Source organism: Silurus aristotelis, assembly GCF_946808225.1.
Source record: "Silurus aristotelis genome assembly, chromosome: 7".
NCBI classification, from domain to species: Eukaryota; Metazoa; Chordata; class Actinopteri; order Siluriformes; family Siluridae; genus Silurus; species Silurus aristotelis.
In genome coordinates, this window is record NC_139580.1 from 19,355,657 (window position 1) to 19,375,396 (window position 19,740).

The 19,740-nt window shown below is 36.9% G+C and overlaps 3 protein-coding genes and 1 long non-coding RNA gene across 4 annotated transcripts in view; 3 read left to right on the forward strand and 1 right to left on the reverse strand.

The window, feature by feature from the left end:
* Positions 1-2,977: 2,977 nt before the first annotated feature.
* Positions 2,978-5,495, forward strand: LOC310729237 (inter-alpha-trypsin inhibitor). The gene is made up of 6 exons (XM_083547297.1): positions 2,978-3,092; positions 3,883-4,080; positions 4,278-4,454; positions 4,552-4,611; positions 4,708-4,783; positions 4,871-5,495. Exons 1-6 carry the CDS (start codon positions 3,020-3,022, stop codon positions 4,971-4,973), a joined length of 687 nt encoding a protein of 228 aa, XP_083403423.1. The 5' UTR covers positions 2,978-3,019; the 3' UTR covers positions 4,974-5,495.
* Positions 5,496-6,630: 1,135 nt separating this feature from the next.
* Positions 6,631-18,276, forward strand: usp3 (ubiquitin specific peptidase 3). The gene is made up of 15 exons (XM_083546643.1): positions 6,631-7,259; positions 7,844-7,904; positions 8,036-8,161; positions 8,292-8,375; positions 8,598-8,679; positions 9,019-9,101; positions 10,782-10,895; positions 11,227-11,340; positions 13,374-13,520; positions 14,487-14,593; positions 14,671-14,751; positions 15,718-15,836; positions 15,910-16,023; positions 16,115-16,182; positions 17,053-18,276. The coding sequence occupies exons 1-15, from the start codon at positions 7,169-7,171 to the stop codon at positions 17,231-17,233; spliced, it is 1,572 nt and encodes a 523-aa protein (XP_083402769.1). The 5' UTR covers positions 6,631-7,168; the 3' UTR covers positions 17,234-18,276.
* LOC310728822 lies at positions 14,669-15,709 on the reverse strand. Its single transcript, XR_014534352.1, has 2 exons — positions 15,558-15,709; positions 14,669-15,214 (listed from the first exon to the last, which is right to left on the reverse strand). It is a non-coding gene; the product is annotated as an uncharacterized lncRNA (long non-coding RNA).
* Positions 18,277-19,490: 1,214 nt separating the features above from the next.
* The window catches only part of fbxl22 (F-box and leucine-rich repeat protein 22), a 5,697-nt gene continuing 5,447 nt past the window's right edge, over positions 19,491-19,740 (forward strand). Inside the window, exon 1 of the mRNA XM_083546644.1 lies at positions 19,491-19,740. This exon is cut by the window's right edge and continues 355 nt beyond it. The gene's annotated coding sequence lies outside the window, so the exon portion shown is untranslated.

Consider the following 19,740-nt stretch of genomic DNA (forward strand, 5'->3'; position numbering starts at 1 on the left):
TGCTCCCATTAGGGGGATTTAACCCATCCGTCTCTATACCCCACATGTCCTCTACATCTGCCTCTTTCAAACCAACTACCTGCATGTCTTCCCTCACCACATCCATAATCCTCCCCTTTGGCCTTCCTCTTTTCCTCCTTCCTGATGATTCCATCCTCAGCATTTTTCCACCGATTTACCCCATGCCCCTTCTCTGCACATGTCCAAACCATCTCAATCGCGCCTCCCTTACATTGTCTCCAAAACGTCCTACATGCGCTGTCCCTCTAATAAACTAATTTCTAATCCTGTCCATCATCGTCACTCCCAACGAAAACCTCAACATCTTCAGCGCTGCTAGCTCCTGCTCCACCTCCTGTCTTTTACTCAATGCTACTGTCTCAAAACCATACAACATCACAGGTCTCACCACAGTCCTATCCTATGCAGAGAAGTTCATCCATGTGTTCATGACCTCCAGAATAGACTATTGTAATGCATTACTGGGTAGTTGTCCTGCATCAATAATAAACAAGCTACAGTTTGTTCATAATGCAGCAGCCAGAGTTCTCACAAGGTCGAGAAAATATGATCATTTAACCCCAATCTTATCATCCCTACACTGGCTACCTGTTAAGTTTCAAATCGACTACAAACTTCTGCTACTTACTTACAAGATACTAAATGGTTTAGCTCCCAATTATCTCTCCAGTTTTCTAACACGCTACAATCCGTCACTCTTCCTGAGATCTTAAAACTCAGGACTTCTAGTAGTTCCTAAAATAGCAAAGTCTACTAAAGGTAGTAAAGCATTTCCACATTTAGCTCCTAAACTTTGAAATAGTCTTCCTGACAGTGTTCGTGGCTCAGTCATACTCTCCCAGTTTAAATGCAGATTAAAAACGTATCTATTTAGCAAAGCCTACACATAACAAACTTCACATCATAACCTTCCAGTACTCCAGTACATCTGATCAAATACACATTATCAACTTGTGCTGTTAATATAATGAACAGCAGCTATGCTAATTCCTCTCCACTGCTTCTCTTTCTCTACCCATCCCGAGGCATCCTAAGGTTGCTCCAGCTCCAGCCACATCCCACCTTATGAAGATTGTGGACCTTTAAAGAAGTAGCTGCCAGTGCCAATTGGATCCCACTTCATGTGGAGTATGGACACTGGACCTCCTTGAGTGTTTAAAGGCTCTGGCATGGAGAAGCTGGTGTTTTTGAACTATGATGATCGCAAATGTTGAGCTATTTTATGAGTTGCTCAGTAGCTCCTAGTTTTATAAACACAAATGACTGTAAAAGACTTTAGAAAAGACATTACTCATAATCTTACATTCCAGTGCTCATGTTAGTTCTGTGCAGCTGGGAATGGTTTCTCTTCAATGCCTTGGGGTTCCATTAAATTACGGAGTAAGAATAGAAGCTTTGAGAGTGGATTTGGACGGTAGTTAATGTTAACAGTCTGCTACACTGACTCAGGACTACAGTTTGCTTCTGATCACTATCACTGTACCACGCATCAAAAATGTATTGAATTGAATTGAATAAGTCTCCAATTTGTCCAGATGTTGCAGGACAAAATGTTTACAGCATCATTCACACACCTGTTTGCTCGGTAAGCAAACTGCAGGGGGTCCAGCAAGAGTTCAGTGATGTCCTTCAAATAACACCAGTCTTTTAAATGACTTCATGACTCTAAATGTTATGGCAATAGGTATGTAGTTGTCAAGTCCAGTGATTTTTTTGGTACTTTGGGATGGGGATGATAGTGGAACGTTTGAAGCAGGTGGAAGCACAGTTCCAGTGATCTGTTGAAGATCTGTGAAAAGATGGATGCCAGCTGGTCTGCACAGGTTTTTAGATAGGCTGCTGAAACTCTGTCTGGTCCTGGTGCTTTCCTTCTTTTTTGTTTTCTGAAGACCTGATGCATATCATCTTCACTGATCTGAAGTACAGGAGGTGGGGAGAGGGTGCCTCAGGAGGCATTGGTGGTTGAGTATTAAGATGTTCAAAATGGGTGTGAGGTTCTGAGATTCTGATTCTGATTCTGATTTTAAAGTTATAAACAACATGCTGCACATAGTCAGTCCTACCTTGGGTCCCTCATAAGGAAAAGCATACTAAATTTGGAAAAGAATGTGACTGACCACACTGTCCACAAACACCACCAGGGAATCCACTTTATGCTGCTCAAAATGAGCAGGAGGTCTTGGCAGCTTCTCATTCTTTAGGAATATATAATAATAATAATAATAATAATAATAATAATAATAATAATAATAATAATAATAATAATAACTGATAATAGTGGGTTGTAGTCTCCCTCACTGTAATAAAAAAGACACATAGCTAAACAGATAGATAGTAAGATAAAACTTAAAATAAAGAATCAGGTTTTATGTTTTATCCTGTATGTGTGGCTTTTCTGCTCTCTCTTTGTGTCCACATTATGTCACTCCGACCCTAACTTGTACTATTTAAATTACAGTTGCTTAAAATGAATGAGAGTTAGAGAGAAAGTATCATGAGACCTTTGGGGTCCCATTCCCACACTTTGAGAAGAACTGTGATGTAGACACATAAATAAAAAATGTACTATAGCTTTTGAAATAAATTAGGGGGAATGTCCTGAACAAGACCTAGGCTTCATTGTCAACATCTAGGTTGGCAGGTGTAGGAACAGGGAGGAGTTGAACAAATCATTAACAAACCCAATATGTCAAGCAATAGCATGTATAATATGATAAGGTGTATCAAGATAATTAAAGTGCAAAGGTATATGCAAAATGTAAGTCTTTATTCAGATTTTAAAACAAAAAAGAAATAACCATTTACAGTGAGACATTAGTGGTTTAAAGTTATTATTTCCAGCATGCATTTTTTATTTTTTACCTGAGTAAACCATCTTCCTCTTTGTCAACTGCCCGATTTATTATCATGAAAAGTACAAAGTTCAGCATGTTCTTTGCTCTTCAACTGATGTTTATGAGCCTCATTTACTTAGATCTTCATCAGCGAACACACCACCATGAGGAACTTCAGCATTTTTTTGCTCATTTTTGTTTTATTTTATTGTATCCATGGACAGGCCACAGTGCCAGGTAAATTCTTGACCCATTTTCTGGAACATACACCAATTAAATTACTCTTATTCTACATCTTCTATTTTATTAGTGTTGATGTGAAAAAAATAAAAATTATAAATTATTTATCATTCAAAGATTATTTCCTGGTTAGGGTGGCGGTTGGGGGGTTTTAACATATAAAATGAATATCATATGTATGTAAGTGTGCATTTATATACGTTTGGTGACCAATTTTACCTATGGAATTTTCTAAGTGAAATTGGGCCTATTATTAGAGAAAATTTTGTTTTATTGAATTATAGGGAGATCATTCTGATTCAAAATTTGCCACATAAACTTACTGTGCATGGCAGACATTATGTTAAGACATAAAACACTTTAATTAGGATTTAAGATCATTAATACAAGCTTTAATATTATGTTTGATTAACAAAAATCACTAGGGATTTACTGAAAATGTCTGTACAGAGCAAAGTTGTAGACAGTGTCAATGCATACTGAGATTTCCTTTAGTATATGGGGTAGGCTAATCCTTATATGTAATTAAATTATTGGATCAAAGCATTGTATATGGGGAAGGTTTGCATAAATACTGGCAAAATGTGTTACATGAGTCACATCTATCACACAAACTTTGTTGCCGCTGTCATAACTAAAACTAGAGTTTAATGTTCCTTGGTTTCCAGTTAGTTTATGACCACCATAAAAACTAGGTGTGGGCTGACTGCAAGCACTTTTTTTAATTAGACTTCCTGATACAATGTACTGACACAATTCATCACAGCTCTTCTTTTTCAAACTACAGATTTCTGTGCCCTGCCAAAAGATGAAGGCATTGACTCTGGCAAGGATGTCCAGGTCCACTTGTACTACAACAAGACTGCAGATAAGTGCTATCCATTCCGTTACAAGGGAGACGGTGGTAATCAAAACCGCTTCAATTATGAATTTTACTGCATGAGAAACTGCTCCCCCAATGCTGATCAACTGTATCCTACAAACCGTGAGTTTCTTCAAGTTTGATCCATTTTAATATACTAAATAGATAATTTAGGTTTTTTTAGTTTTTTTTTCACTGCTATACTTTTGTCTTTCTGCATCATTGTAGATATCTAAATCGGTCATGAACCAACTATTATAGATTATATTATCTAATGTATAATTTATTGTTTTATTGTATTTTCCTCTCTTTATTCCTAGGCACTGAAGCTTGTCGCTTGCGAAAAGCTCCAGGTGACTGTTATGGCCATTATCTACGTTATTACTACGATGCTGCTCACAGAAAGTGTACGACATTTGCCTGGACTGGCTGTGTAGGCAATGGAAACCGTTTCTTGGATTTAAAGCATTGCAATGCCACATGCTTTGGAATATTAGGTGCATATTTAAATTTATCGAATTTTTAAATGTATTATTCTTTTTTTTTTTTAAACATATGTCTAAATGCATCTATGTGGGTGTGTGATTGAAACAGATAACGATGAAAATAAAGAGAATGAAGGTAGCGGTGACGTGGAATCAGACACACCAATTGGTAAATGATCTCCTTCTTTTAAAGTTAATGACCCAAATACCACAACCTTTCGGCTGTTCATTTCCCATGTCATTATGTTGTTTTTCGTGTGCACAGGCATCATTTTGGGAGTTGTTTTAGGTGTTACTGGAGCCATCATTCTCATTGTTGTGCTTGTCCTGACATTGAAAAAGTGAGTGCTTTTTTAAAGCTTTACTTTTCTCATATTCCTTTCTCATAAACAAATGTATAAACTTAGATATTTTTTTTTTATCCATAGACCCAAGAAAAGCAAAAAAAGCAAAGCTAAGGAAGCCAAAGTGAAAGAAGAGCTAAATTCTCCTGGACCTGAAATACCCCTTCAGGGGACTGAAACGGCATAATGGACCTTAAATATGCACCCAGCGGCACCATTAATACCTCTCATAACTTCATATCAAATCTTCACAACATCAGAACAAGACATTTTTAGAAAAAGGGTTCATCAAGGGGTCTTTGGTTGGTTTCTTAGCTTTCTAAAGTTGTTACCACACTATTCAAAAACTGCAATGTCCCCCCAAGATGGACAGGCCATGGACTTATGGTCTAAAGTCAAACTTTTTTCTAAGAGTGTACCAGTTGCTGAGTATTAGGCCTTTTTGGTAATGTTTTTATAATGTAAAGTGTGTGTTCAGGATATTCACAAAAACATATGCTGAAGAATTAAGAGAGTACAGTTAATAGTGTTGCCATTTTGATGGTGTGTAAATTTCATATTGTTTATTTTTAATTTCATATTGTTTAAACTGTATAAAAGCAAACAGTTCTCTCATTATAATGACTTAAACTTTGTTTTATAAAGGTTGTCAATGGTCAACACTTTAATAAAAAAAATAAACATTATGATCCCAATTCCAATTTAAAAACATGATACCTCACTGACATGCATTACAGCCACTTTGGAAAATCAGGCAAAAATTGAAAGTCTTTGTTTATTTTACACTTTGAGGAGTAGTACATTACTAACTGTTACATCATTTTTACAGAAAAAATATAAAATAAATCATTTTCATATTAGAAAATTAGAAAGTGTATCATCACCAATCACTATGTTGAAACCTATATTGTTTACTGTAGCCATTAATCCTTATTTCTTTTCATATTAGAAATTTCAGCTCACTATGAATATGCTTTAAAATTCCTTTTACAATTTCCACTGGTGCATTGATGTAATACCAGAGATGAAGCAACATTATGCATGGGCCTGCCATGTTTGATTTTGGGATTAGATTTTTAACTCCTGTACTAAATAATTTGTTCTGCAGGAAATCCTCTGCATTTTACTTTCACAGCAATATGCTGATTTAAAATTAGGTTCAATATGTTATTTAAGGATAATACGAAAGAAAAAATCTCTTATTTCAAGTCAAGTTGGCTTTTATTGTTATTCCAAACATATACAGTAGAGTACACAGTGAAATAATACAACGTTCCCCCAGGACCAAGTTCCTACATTCTACGATATAAATGAACAAAAAATAAATAAAAAGTAGCACAAAACACAGAACTGCACAAAACTTGCAGAGGCACGACAATGATGTACATATTTGTGACATTTAGTACAAAAAACAACATGAGAGAGTAGACACAGGGACTCTGCAGCACAGACCAGTAGAGTATAGATTTGTGTTAGTGGCAATAGATTTAAACATATATTAATAAATGCTGTACATGTAAACACTGAGCACGTGTATGAAAAGGGAGGACATTATTAGAGCTTGTTGCAGCATATGAAACAATTTGAGCAGATTTTACAAAAAATGCTATATATATATATATATATATATATATATATATATATATATATATATATATATATATATATATATATATATAATTATTATTATTATTATTATTATTATATACACACACTGTATATATAAGGAAAATAACACTGGTTCGCGTTTACAGTACATAACCGGCAGGTGTCGCCAGAGACAGACTTCTCAAGCGTTTCGACTCATTCCGCACATGAATTTAGTGATTGGTTCAAATGAGTTGAGAGCTCTATAGAGCTTATTCTCGACCGTCTCTGGTTTGCAGGGGCTCATCATAAATTTAATAGCCAACGTTGTGTTTATGTGCAGACTAACGATTGGAAAGCATTTGGCGGTTTTAAACGCTATCATTAAAGCACCATATTTGTCCCGTTGTGGACTCGGCGACCCGGCTGAACTTGTGACGTCATTAGTCGGCGCCTCGATACCGCTTTCTGTGGGTTAGTTGTTTTTTTTTTTTTATTGTGGTGGTAGCAGTGACAGAATAACCAGGCATTCCCGGTCTCTGTCTGAAAATCGCATCACTGATTCCATCTCATTTGGAGGGCTTTGTTGTATTTAGCAGCCTTTTAGCTGAGCTTGTTTCTCGGACCTTTATACTGTGAGCTATCGCGCTGGTTGCTTCGGTGTCCCTCATCAGCTAACGGCAGTTTCCCTGCTCACTTGATTAATTGTCTCGAAATCGCCGAGCTCGAATTGACCCCATTCGGAAGTGAAATATCGTGCGCATGATCTTGTTCTCCTAGCTAGCTGTATTGGTCATGGAGTGTCCTCATCTCAGCTCCACTGTGTGTGTGGCCGTGGATCCATCCCGATTCCCTCACGGTTCACCTTCTTCATGGTGCTGCAGCGGTGAGTAAATCCGAATTCTCCCATAAATCCAGTCTTTATTACAATCATTAACATCAAGTTGTTGGATTAAAGCAGACACAGATCCTGCAAGATAACGCAACCGGCGATAAACACACCGATATTAAATCATGATTATACTAGGGTTTTAACATATATACGTAAATTTATTTTTAAGTATGTATTTTAAATAAGAAAGTGTACTTATTGTGACGGAAGTGTATTCGTTTGAATGGTGGTGAGAAGCGCGGTATCTTGTATATCCGCTCCACGTGTTTAACTTGCAGGCTCTTTTCTCTAAGGATTCACAGGTGACTACTTATTTTGAGGGATTTGTAGATTTTTTACTACTAAAAAAATTACTATTCACACTCCAAGTTTAATCTGAATCGCCAAGTTATCATTGCTTTCATAAATAAAAGGTTAAAAGCAGGAAAACAAGGTTTTATATGACTTGAAGGTTTCTGTGCAGGCCCGCATGATCATTCCTAAACTATAATCCGGGTTTTTTCTTTTTCTTTTTGCTCAATTAATTAAAAAAATCACGATTATTAAAGAGGCTTATTGTTTTTTTTTCTCTTGTCTAGTTTGCCGGTCAAATAAAAGTCCCTGGGTTTGCCTCACCTGTCTGAATGTGCATTGTGGAAGGTAACTGTTTGCTTTCAGTCACTAATTGATCCTCTGTTGGTTTTCCCCACTTCTAATTAACAGTAAAATTGTTCAAGGTTCATGTTACGATATTGTAGTGTATGTATCCATTTCTGTGTGTGTGGATAAAGGTATGTTAATGGCCATGCCAAGAAGCATTTTGAGGACGTTCAGTGTTCACCAACTGGTCAAAAGAAAACAGAGAAGTTTCAACAACATTCCCTGTGCATGGACTGCAGCAGTTACAGTACGTTCTGGTATGTATAATCTCAAATCCACTTCCCAAACTAATCTTTAAAAGCTGAACGCTATAAATCCTAAAGCAGTGTTATAGCTTATTATTGAGCACACGTTTTTATTCTCATTACCATCCTTTGTGTAATTCAGTTACAGATGTGATGACTTTGTGGTGAACGACACCAAACAGGGCCAGGTGCAGAGGGTGAGGGAGCATCTTCAGAGTTTGGAAAAGTAAGTTCTGGGTGTATGTGTTGAGAGAAACTGTCTGAAAACACCAGGATTGCAAAGCAGCGCATCAATAGCCAATGAGAATCGTTCTCTGAAGGCTCACTTAGAGTTCACAGAGAATAAGCACAATAATTGTAAAAATAAGTAAAAACCGTATTGAAATTGTTTCTGAAAAACTGAACCTGTTTTTAAATGTGTAACACACTGGCATATTTTCTGTTTTAGCTCTGTGATGAATTCTGACAGACAGAGGAAAAGAAAACTCTCAGGGAGTTCCTCTCCAGATCTTAGAGTGTCAGCAGATAGTGTAAGTGTAATATGCAAAAATAAGATTTATTTATTTACTACAAAAACTAAACTAATCTTACTGACTGGGGTATGGGTAAATTATTTTGCTTGAATTTATTGTTAGCAGTTTGTGGATAGTAAAAGTGTAGTTCGTCTATGTTTGTAAAAATTAATATTAAGTTTAAATGAGTCTTTTAAGTTTTAAAGAGTGTTAAGTTTTCTTTCAGAAATTTCTTTCAGAAGAAATTTTCAATGTGTTCCTAATGCACTTGTTAATCATTAGTTGCTTTGCTCTGATGTGTAAACACTATGTTAACAGGCCTAACCATAAAACATTTTTATATCCGTCTCATTTCAGGATGGCCCTCCAGCTCGGAGTGCCACTGGCCTCCGCAACCTTGGCAACACATGCTTCATGAACGCCATCCTACAGTCCCTTGGGTATGGGCTTCTCTGGAATCCGTGGTCATGTAGGACTAGCACGACCTGGCGCGTTGAGCTGGAATGCATCCCAGGCCTCTGTGGAGTTGTGTGCAAGGAGAGCAGGGACTCTGTCCAGTCAGCTGGTGTTAATGCATGCCAAGAACACACGGCTGATTGCTTACACCAGCTGACTTGTCTGTTAAACCGCAACCAGTGCTATAAGTAACATGAGTCATTAAGCTCATGATGATCAAGAACTTCACAAGGCCAAAACTTTAAAATATTTATGTATTTGAAATATCTTCCAATGACAATTGTAAAAAATCTAAAATCTGGTATTTTAAATTAAATTGTGTTTGGCACAAAAATACAATTGTTAGAGAGAATAGACACTGGTTTTAGTTTATCTACTGTGGCCTGTTGGAGCCAGAATTGAAAAACCTCCCCCTGGCTGTGATATCACATGCTGTCTAGTGTCTGTGTAGCAATACCATAACCACCTGGTGCTGTTTTTTTGTTTATCCATTCAGTTTGATTTGGTTGAAATGTGTCTTGAAAAATGCAGACCAGAACAATCCTAAGATTTTAAAAATGCCCCATTCAGTCCCTACAATCTGAAGTCTACCAGCATGGCAATATTTGCAAAGATTATTTTTTATTGCTGTTTAAAGTTAATATCATACATAGGCTCTAGGTCACATTAAAAGATTATTGCAAAGTCAGCCTGCCCTCAAACTGAAGTTACATCCACTCTGCTTTTAAAATGTTCTGTGCTCATTGGTGATTAGTTTCTATATAAAAAGTTTTTTTAATTTTTTTATATATATATATATATATATATATATATATATATATATATATATATATATATATATATATATATATAGAGAGAGAGAGAGAGATAGATATATATAGAGAGAGAGATAGATATATATAGAGATAGATATATATATAGATATATAGATATATAATTTTATTTATTTGTTAATTATAGAAGCTTTTACTCTTGAGTAAACCAACATTTTGGTTGGCAGAAGTGGTTTTTTTTCTTTGAATCACAACAGCAGCCTTAAATAGTAGATCCAGCCTTAAGTTGTATCAATCCCTTCCTTTTCTATACAACTGGTCTGTGTTATACAGGCAACCCCTGATAATTCGTGGGTTCTCATTCTCAACTAACAGCAAGTTGCGGATTATCTTAAAATTCGCTGGAATCCACAGCGGGACCAAATGTTCAGGAACGTTAGGAATGACTATTTTAAACTATTTCACTAACAAATTTCTTTTAAATAACCCCCCCAAAAAAAACAAAAATTACAATTACATTGACAACGTCTAGATTAATTCACTAAGGTACCATAAGGACTGCGGGGGTGCGTCCAAAATTTGTCGCTTTTCAGAACTCGCACGGGGTCTTAGAACGTAACACCCACGAGTTCCGGGGGACCAATGTATACCTGCTAACAATAAAAATAAACCCCACAATATATTCATCACTGATACTGACACTGATAATTGGAAGGTTGCACCCCACTCAAGAACCAATAAATACATTTTAGCCAGTTAATAATTATGAATTTTTTTTACAATTCTATACTTGTGTGCAGTTAAAATTTCTTTTATTGTATAAGTGAATACCTTTGTCTGCTAAAATTAACATTGTATAAAGCTGAAACAAAATTTTCTTTTTTCTTTCAGTAACATTCCCAAATTTAGTTGCTATTTTAAAGACTTGCCGGCAGTGGCGCTACGGAGCGGAAAAACTGCAGGAAGGAGAATGTACCACACCCGAAGCCAGGGGGACAGCAGTGTGTAAGGTCCACTTCAGTAGATGGGGAGGAGGGAGGGTGAAATTTATTATTTGTCTGCATAAACAATGAAGAATAATATTTTTTTTAAAAGTTGATGATTTAAAAATGAAATTAGTATATTGCTACATAAATGTAGAATTTTTTTTTTCTTCTTTTTTTTTTCATCTTACTCAGACATTGCAGAACAGGATTCTGATCTAGTCTCCCTGTTCATTTTTGTCTTCATTAATTAATAAAAATAACACACAGCTTTTCTAGGATTAAGTCTGTATGAGAATCAGGATGCTACCATATGCTATACCACCATAAACATTTTCCTCTGTGGGTTTTAGGTCTCTGGTCGAGGAGCTCAGGAAAACCCTTTGTTCTCTTTGGCAGGGAAGTCAGACTGCCTTTAGCCCAGATGCTTTATTCTATGTCATCTGGAAAATAATGCCAAGTTTCAGGTAATTCTTGTTTTAAGTGCATGACCTGTTGACTGCTTATTTTATCTATTTCTTGAGAACTAAAAAAAAAACCCTCCAAAACTGCTTTTTCTTAGCTTGTTGTAACCACAAATGTAGCCAGAGATATTTACCTGTTATTTTTGACAAAAGTAGTAATAAGTTACATTTGATATAAATTGCTGCAATTTTAAAATAAGGGAGATCGCTGACTTACATTAGACTGACAGTCAGTGAATAAATTCATTATAATTGTCATTCAAAGTAAATTCAAGTTAACAGGCTAAACTAGTTTTAGTGAATTAGAATTTTGTCCCAAACACGACTGACTTTATGCTACCGTTTTTTTCGGACTATAAGCCCCTACTTTTTTCCCACATTTTGAACCCCGCGGCTTAAACAATGAAGCGGCTAATATATGGATTTTTCCTGGGTTTTTCCCAGTTTCACAAACTTCAAGCCAAAAAACCGAGCGACATAACATTAGACTAATGAAATTTCCGAACGGAAACGAAAAAACGCACTACACCTGTGTTCTGAGCTGCACGGCATCGGGAGAAAACCTTCCACTGGTGGCGCACGACGATAACAAAAGATAAACTCACAGAAAAATACAATGGTACCTTGACCTACGAGTTCAAATCGTTCCGTGGACGAGCTCGTGCCTCAATTTGCTCGCACATCAAATCAGTTTTCCATATTGAAAATACTTAAAATGGCATTAATCTGTTCCAACCCCCTTAAAATGACACCCCGTTTTTATGTTTCATGTTATTAAATTGGAAAATACATTTATAAATAACAAATCTTGTACAAAAACATAATAGAAAGAGTATGTAAAGATATAATAAGGTTTTATTCAGTGTATTTTCCTTGGAGATGAGACGACTTGAGCTAACGAAAATGCCGGGGGGGTGGGGTGTGTGTGGAGGGGGGGGTAGAGGTGATAAGCGCAAGCAGAGGGAACCTCGTTTTTTTACTATCACTCCTGCACACTACGTATCCCTAAACTTTAAAATTGTTACTTTTTCTTCTTTGCTTATCTTAATTTTCATCACAGTCTTCGCTTTCTTGCTTCGCTTCGCCATCTAGCAGCTGCGTCTCGAGCTCGTACTTCAAATTCTTGCTTGCGTAACAAAGCAAAAAAATCGACCGAGTGACCGCTCATACCTCGGAAAACTCATACATTAATGCACTCGTAGGTCAAGGTATTACTGTAGTTGTGAAAGGAAGGAGGAAGACGGTGAACAATGACTTTCTTGGTAGGCTACTGTTTAGATACAAGCCGTTGCAGCGCTTTGAATCTGGGTCATGGGAGAGCTCACTAAAACTCCAGTTGCAACAGAAATCTTATAAGCACAGACAGGTTTCCAAAACTCGTGCTTTTTTATTTTTCTTGGCAACAGCGTTATGGGTTAATCAAAGAAACTTAGAAATGAGCATCAGAAAATAAAAAGAACATAATCCTCGGTCTTGCACACAAGCAGTAATACGGGAAGAATGCAGTGGCAGGCTATTCCCAAAATACCGCTATGCTCCTAATAGAAGCGCAACATATTGCATTTAGTGTCTTTCCTTAAAGCCTGTGTAAAGTTCATTAGTTTTAGTGTAGACTGCGGCTTATAGACAGGTGGGGCTTATTTATTTAAAAAATTAAAATCTTTGTCAAATTCAGTGGGTGCGGCTTATATAAGGGTGCGCTTTATATTCCGGAAATAACGGTAGTTTAATTGACCATTCTTAGTGTTTTGATGTTAGTTTGATGAACAATGAAACAGGAAACTTATTAGAAAGCAAACTGGTTAGTTTCAGATTAAGTTCAGATTCATTTTGAAAAGTTAAGTTTATCAAATATCTTAGCTCAATATAACCAATAAGCTAGCTATTTATGATTCACTGAAATAGAAGTGAAGTATTTTTTTTTTTTAAACAAAGCTTTGTTTTTTGACATGTCAATGGCACAGCTTCTAGTATGTCATATTTTTCAGGCCTAGTCCCAACTGTACTATCTGTGCTGTGCTTTATGGTTTTTGCAGGGGCTATCAGCAGCAGGATGCTCATGAGTTCTTGCGTTACCTTTTGGATCACCTCCACAGAGAACTGCAGGGCAGTAAGAATGGCTTGCCCGGGTCTAGCCTGCCCCCAGACACCCCAAACCTCAACTCAGGAAGCAAATGCAGCATGTAAGACGTGCACACACTTCACACTACCACCACCATCCAGGTGTCCCAGACACAAACCAGCCACATGCACTGTTCAAAATAATTTTCAGAAATTGCAAATATCATATACTGTGACCCCCGATTTGTATTATCTAAATATATTTGACACAAAACAACCTGTATGCCACAATACTGTAAGCCTTTACTTAAACTAACTTGTAACACATTCTGCTAAACTTTTACACATCCTTTTGAGCTCAAATTTATAATTCAAATGATTTTCACATTGATTTTCATGTTCGCTGTGAGCCAGGTATCTATCATGAGTAGTCCCTTAAGTTGTTTTAAACTAATGTTTTCATGAAACTGTGAGTAAAAACAGAAATATTTATAGAAAAATATTTGTCAGGTGAACATGTTTTAAACACTTGGTTAGTTTTCAATGAGCGCAAACAATTAACACCTGCAGACAGCTTCACACCTAATCACAGACTTACCAGCACATGCTGGGCAAATACATCAGATATTAACAACTGCAGATTCTGCTCAAGCTCTGACATACAAGTAGTAATTATAGTCAGCATATCACTTTGTTCCTGCATAATAACAGTTATGCTAACACTACACAGACTGCCCACTCTGGCACGAGTGTGCATACACACACACACACACACACCGCAACTCCTACTACTGGAAATGAAGCCAAAATGTTGTAATGAATTTATCAGTTTTGTTAAATGTAACATTGAACAAATGAAGCGTGTGCAGCAGCAGTGTCAGTTTGTTTGGTGATTGTGTTTCTAGAGTGGCACTGTGTTATGGCATGGCTATTGATTTGTGTAAAGCGATGTGGCAGTCTAATCCTGTTCCACACAAGAGGATGAAGGATTTGAGATAGTCATGACTTGCACAACTCCTGTTCTGGGAAACTGTTCCTATGATGTATACAATGGCTTGAATGCATCATGTCTCCTTCATCTATTTCAGTAATGGGCCTCCCACGATGGTCACTGCTATATTCGGTGGTGTCTTGCACAATGAAGTAAACTGCTTAATATGTGGCACAGAGTCGAAGAAATTTGACCCGTTTTTAGGTGAGATTTTCTTCAAGTTTTTATATAATCTATAGTTTTAAAAAATATTTATTTGGCAGTAATATTTCTCCTGTCAGACCTCTCCTTGGACATTCCAAGCCAGTTCAGAGTGAAAAGGACAAAAGACCAGGAACCAGGGCCAATCTGCACTTTGGCTGGTAAGTATTCTTTTATGGGTTTCATTAAGTAACATTTCTTAAATGACCTGTTGTGTGTCATGTTTTAAACAACGGTAAAATTATGTACATTTTTCACTATATATTTTAATAACTATTTATGAATAATATTAAAATGATTTTCTTCTGGAACGGAAAAACAGTTCTGTCACCAATGGCTTTTTGCTACGAACAATAATGATATATAGCTGCAAACAGCAATGAAGGGGACCAAGCACTTTCTGTTCCCACCTCTTGCGCCAAAGGCCATATGCTAAATTTAAAGGGAAAACATCAAGCTGTCACCGATATGCCATTAGCAAATGAGTTAATTTGCTATGTTCAGTAGACCATTTCCCCCCCCCCCCCCCCCCCAACATTTCTGTGAGACATTTGGTGTAAATATGTGAACGCTCAGACTGTCCACTACCACTTTGGCAGATATCATAAAAAGTGCATAGTTGGTCTTTGGGCTGCCATATTCTCCTATTTAAAGTAAAACAATAATAAGAAAGCTTATCCTTATAAATAATAAGTATTTTTGAGAATGATTCTACTGCTTATTCTTTGAACATCATTTCGCTTACAATTTAACTTTATAGGTAATGTTAGAACTTTTGTGGAAAAAGTATTTGCTGTCCATTGTTTTCACATGACCCTCAGTATTCTGTTGAACATAGGAGAGAATGTTCTCCCATACACCGAATTAGTAGTGATTTATGTCCATTATCTAGAAGTAGGACTAATTTACTGTATTTAAAAATGGTACCAATGAGGGTGTTTTTTAACACGGTTAAAACTGCTCATACCATGTGTATATATGATGAAGATAACTGTACATTATAACCTCACATTTCTAACTCTTCTCAAACACAACTTCCTTTAAAGAGCTGAAGTATACTGCACTACTGAGTAATGGGTACTTGTGAAGCATCTGTAGTGCTCTGTTTTTGTTCTTTTCTCTTTTAGACTGTCTTTCTAGTTTTACTGACCTGGAGGAGCTAGATGAAACTGAGCTCTACATGTGCCATAAGTGTAAAAAACGGCAAAAGTCTACTAAGAAGTTCTGGATCCAGAACCTGCCTAAGGTATGGGGTATATAAGAAGTATTTTTGTCGTGCCTATGCTTTGATGGGGTGGCTTATTAGCTCTCTATTACAGGTCCTGTGTTTGCATCTAAAGAGATTCCACTGGACCGCTTTTCTAAGAAATAAAATTGACACTTATGTGGAGTTCCCACTGCGAGGCCTTGACCTGAAGTGCTATTTACTAGAGGTGAGCATTTGATATGTTTGCCTTTAAGCACTTTAGTTTAAATACTCAAATGTACAGTGTTGTTTGCTTCAATGTGTGCTTATTATTTCAGGCTGAAAACAGTTCTCCTGAGACCTGCCTGTATGACCTTGCAGCAGTAGTGGTGCATCATGGATCTGGGTATGTCAAGTTTGGGTTTGCATTCCTTAATATGCAAAAAAAAAAAAATCTCCCCCATGTGTTTGTTTAGTTAATGCAGTGCAACTGCGCGACAAGACAATCGTTTTATAGCATTATCCCTAATTCTACCTATAGGTGGTGATATTGCAAAAGAAATCTAGCATATTCCAGTACTTCTTAAAAGTATTAAAGTAAAGGAACTTATTTAATTTGTTGACACAGTTGACATACTGTCTGACTCTACTGCTGTAATGTCTTGTTTTACTTACCTTTTCTGGCCATGAAAAAGCCCCTGATGCTGACATGTCATTAAAAGAACAATAAACACATTGGTTTGCATGAACAAAGACTCCTGCTCTCACAATCATAAATTGTAGCTAGTTATTTGATCTGTAGCAAATTATCTAAGGGCAATAAGTTTGAGCAAACTATGAATCCGAACATATGATGAACTACCCGCTCTGTATGTTGCTTTTGAAGAGCTGTTACATTTTAAGCCTTTTTTAGAGAAGGCATAGCAGAGCATAGCATAGCATTGTGAGTATTCACTGAATCACCACATTTTGTAATTAATTGTCATGGAATTAATTACAAAATCCAGGAACAAGAAAATAGTGTATCATATAGGGAATAGTGCATAGTTGTGGATGCAGCACAAACGTTTTCTCTATCACATTATTTAAGATATAAATAAATATCCAGTTTTTGTTCACAATTTTTTTGCCAGGCTCTCTGTAATTTGTACATTTAACCGAAAGTCTATTTCCTTTCTTTATTACTTTTTATATAACCATTTGCAATGTGAAATTAGAAATCTTGTTCTAATCATGTTACTAATGTTTACCTTTTCTGTTGCTCTGTCTTTGCCAGGGTGGGATCAGGTCATTACACAGCATATGGTCTTCACGAGGGCTGCTGGTATCACTTTAATGACAGCACTGTGACTGTAGTCAATGAGGAGACAGTAGCCAAAGCCAAGGCCTATATTCTGTTCTACACAGAGCGAACAGAGCCAGACAACACCGGCTTTGTGACCAAGCCGAAGCTTTAATCAGCCTTACTGAACCATGAAGCCTTCAGAATGATAATCACCCTTTCCTCCACACATTTCACACTGAGCTTCAGTTATTATTTCACCCGTAGCACCACTATCACACCTCAGTAAAAAAAACAAAAAAAAAAAACTGAATGCTGCTGTGTTTATTATATTAAGAAAACATTCCTAATTTTGCCTTTTTTTGTTTTTGTCCAAAGGTAAATCTTGTGTACTAGTGGGCAGTGTAGCAGAAACTGGATCAGATGAAATGACAGTGTTGTAATTTTTTTTAAATAATGTCTGATATTGGCCATCTCTTCTTTTAACTTTAGACAACTTTTGGTTACTTATAAAGTTTTTTTTATGTAAACAAACTAAAATAATGTATTTTCCTACTGCTGTTTGTTGGGATTGAAACTTGAACAATCATAATTTGTGTAAAGGTTTTTTTTTTTTTCTCCCCCCCTTTGAATTGCACAAGTAGTATGCTTTAACAAAGTATCACCTCATAAATGTGACATTTTTAGAAAGGGAAAATGTTGGGTCATTACATTTTGGTTATTTATACTGTTTTAACAGGAGTAGCCATAACTTTTGCTTTAAACTTTGATTCTACCATCATACAGTTGAGAACTCGTGATTTTATGTGATTGTTTATAAAAGCAATAGAGAGATGCCAGTTATAGAAATGTAGGCAGTGTTTTTGAAAACATGGAGTTTTGAAATAATCTGAGAACTTCAGTTCCATTTCAGTATCATACTGAAGTGTTTCCTCCCATTTAAGTTGATCACTTATTGTCTTTGCTCTGAATCAGAAAGTGACTTAACCGTGATGAAATTGCTATGAAATCTCAGTCTTGTAAATCTTGTGGTAAGTAAGGAAATGGAGTACTTTGTGTTCTCCAAATGTTTCCTACTCATGAAAAACACCCTTTTGTAATGTTAATAGTTTTCATGATTGTCTTGGGAATAGTTTTTTTAATTTTGGCATGCACCATAATCTCTGCTGTAACACTGTGCTTAAAATGATCCCTGCATCAGTAAACACTTTCCGGCAATTTCCACTTTACGGTACTCTTCTTGGTCACATGGTTTTCTATTTCGAGAAGATAAATTGTACATTTTAGGTACAGTCATAAGGGAGGATGTGTAATTACAGCCTCAAAGTACTTCATGTTTGAAATTTTGGGTGAGGCAGCGTTTGTTTAGTGTGTCTGCGCAAGTGTTTTATGTAGAACCGTGCCTGTTTATCTCAGTCTGGCAGGTTTATTTTTTTCTTTAATGCAAACCTAATTTCAATATCAGTATAAAATGTTAATGTGGACAGCTTTGATGTTAACCACTCAAAACCATTGAGATAGTGAGTGCTCCTGTGGTTCTCCCCCTCTACCTTCAATATCAAATTATTTTCGCCCACGTACTCGACCTGTGAGGGTCACACAGAGTTTTCTCTAACTATTGGCAGCCAAAGCAGTGGTACTGTTGAGCCAAAGGAACAGGGCCTCCTGTGTTCTGAGGAGGAACAGCTGCTCAATGAGTCTTGCTTGACCCTCCCCTACACATACACAGGTGCCAGTCAGGCTGGAATAATATACTCATTAAGTACACAAATTGAGCAGCTGCCTCCTTCAACATCCTCTTTGTGATAACCTGCTTTCTTCTCTCTATTTTAAACCACCATTGTAAGCATCTCAGGTCACAGCTGCTGATAAGCTCACGTTGCCCTGAACTGCTTCATTTATTGTCAGCACGTTATGAGTCACTGCAAAGGAGTCACAGGGTACAAGCTGTAATTTCACTTTTGCAGGGCATCACTTCGTCTTGTGACCAGTGGCACGTACCAGCGTACCTAATGGTGCCAGTCTGAGAGGTCAGAGAGATGCTTGTCCACATTTTCACTTTAAATTAAATGTGCTGTAGCTTCTCCTTTGGGTGTTTTGTTTCTAGCCTGAATACTTTCCTGCCTGATGTACATGATGTGCTGTGCTCAGGAAATAAATGTAAAATCAGCTTCCTCCACTCCGAATTTTATCAAGCACATGTTTTGTTATACATATAACAGGAAGTGAAACCCAGGCTGGTATCGAACTGGGAATCTTTAAAGCTAATTTTTCATTTTTGCCCACAAACTGACAGAGTAAATGTGAAAGTCCTGCTTTGATTTTTTTTTTTCCCCCTTCAGCTGTGAGTGATAAACACAAGTCACTGCTGTCCAAACATCTGCACCAACAGATGGACTAGAACTCTGAGACGTGTGTGTGTGTGTGTGTGTGCGCGCGTGTGCGTGCATGCTTGCTTGCTTCACACATTTCCATTTTTGACTTAGCCTGCTGTTGTCATCTTAAAATAACTCTCATTCTTTAAGACCTTATATGTGCACAGCTACTGTGTGTGAGGAACAGCCTGCCTGCAAAGGAATCATGTATCCTGGCCTCACAGAACAGACTGCATCCCCAGCAATTACTGTTCCTCACGGTGTGCATCAGACTAGATCTCAGCCCAGCATACAAAGGCCTATTTGG

What these genes read in the sequence shown, in the direction of transcription:
- LOC310729237 (XM_083547297.1), top strand. Translation starts at nt 3,020, where the DNA reads ATGAGGAACTTCAGCATTTTTTTGCTCATTTTTGTTTTATTTTATTGT. An exon ending in CACATGCTTTGGAATATTAG is followed by an intron (nt 4,455 to 4,551) that starts GTGCATATTTAA and finishes TGATTGAAACAG; the next exon opens with ATAACGATGAAAATAAAGAG. An exon ending in GGAATCAGACACACCAATTG is followed by an intron (nt 4,612 to 4,707) that starts GTAAATGATCTC and finishes TCGTGTGCACAG; the next exon opens with GCATCATTTTGGGAGTTGTT.
- usp3 (XM_083546643.1), top strand. Translation starts at nt 7,169, where the DNA reads ATGGAGTGTCCTCATCTCAGCTCCACTGTGTGTGTGGCCGTGGATCCA. An exon ending in AGCAGTTACAGTACGTTCTG is followed by an intron (nt 8,162 to 8,291) that starts GTATGTATAATC and finishes TGTGTAATTCAG; the next exon opens with TTACAGATGTGATGACTTTG. An exon ending in GGATCCAGAACCTGCCTAAG is followed by an intron (nt 15,837 to 15,909) that starts GTATGGGGTATA and finishes TCTCTATTACAG; the next exon opens with GTCCTGTGTTTGCATCTAAA.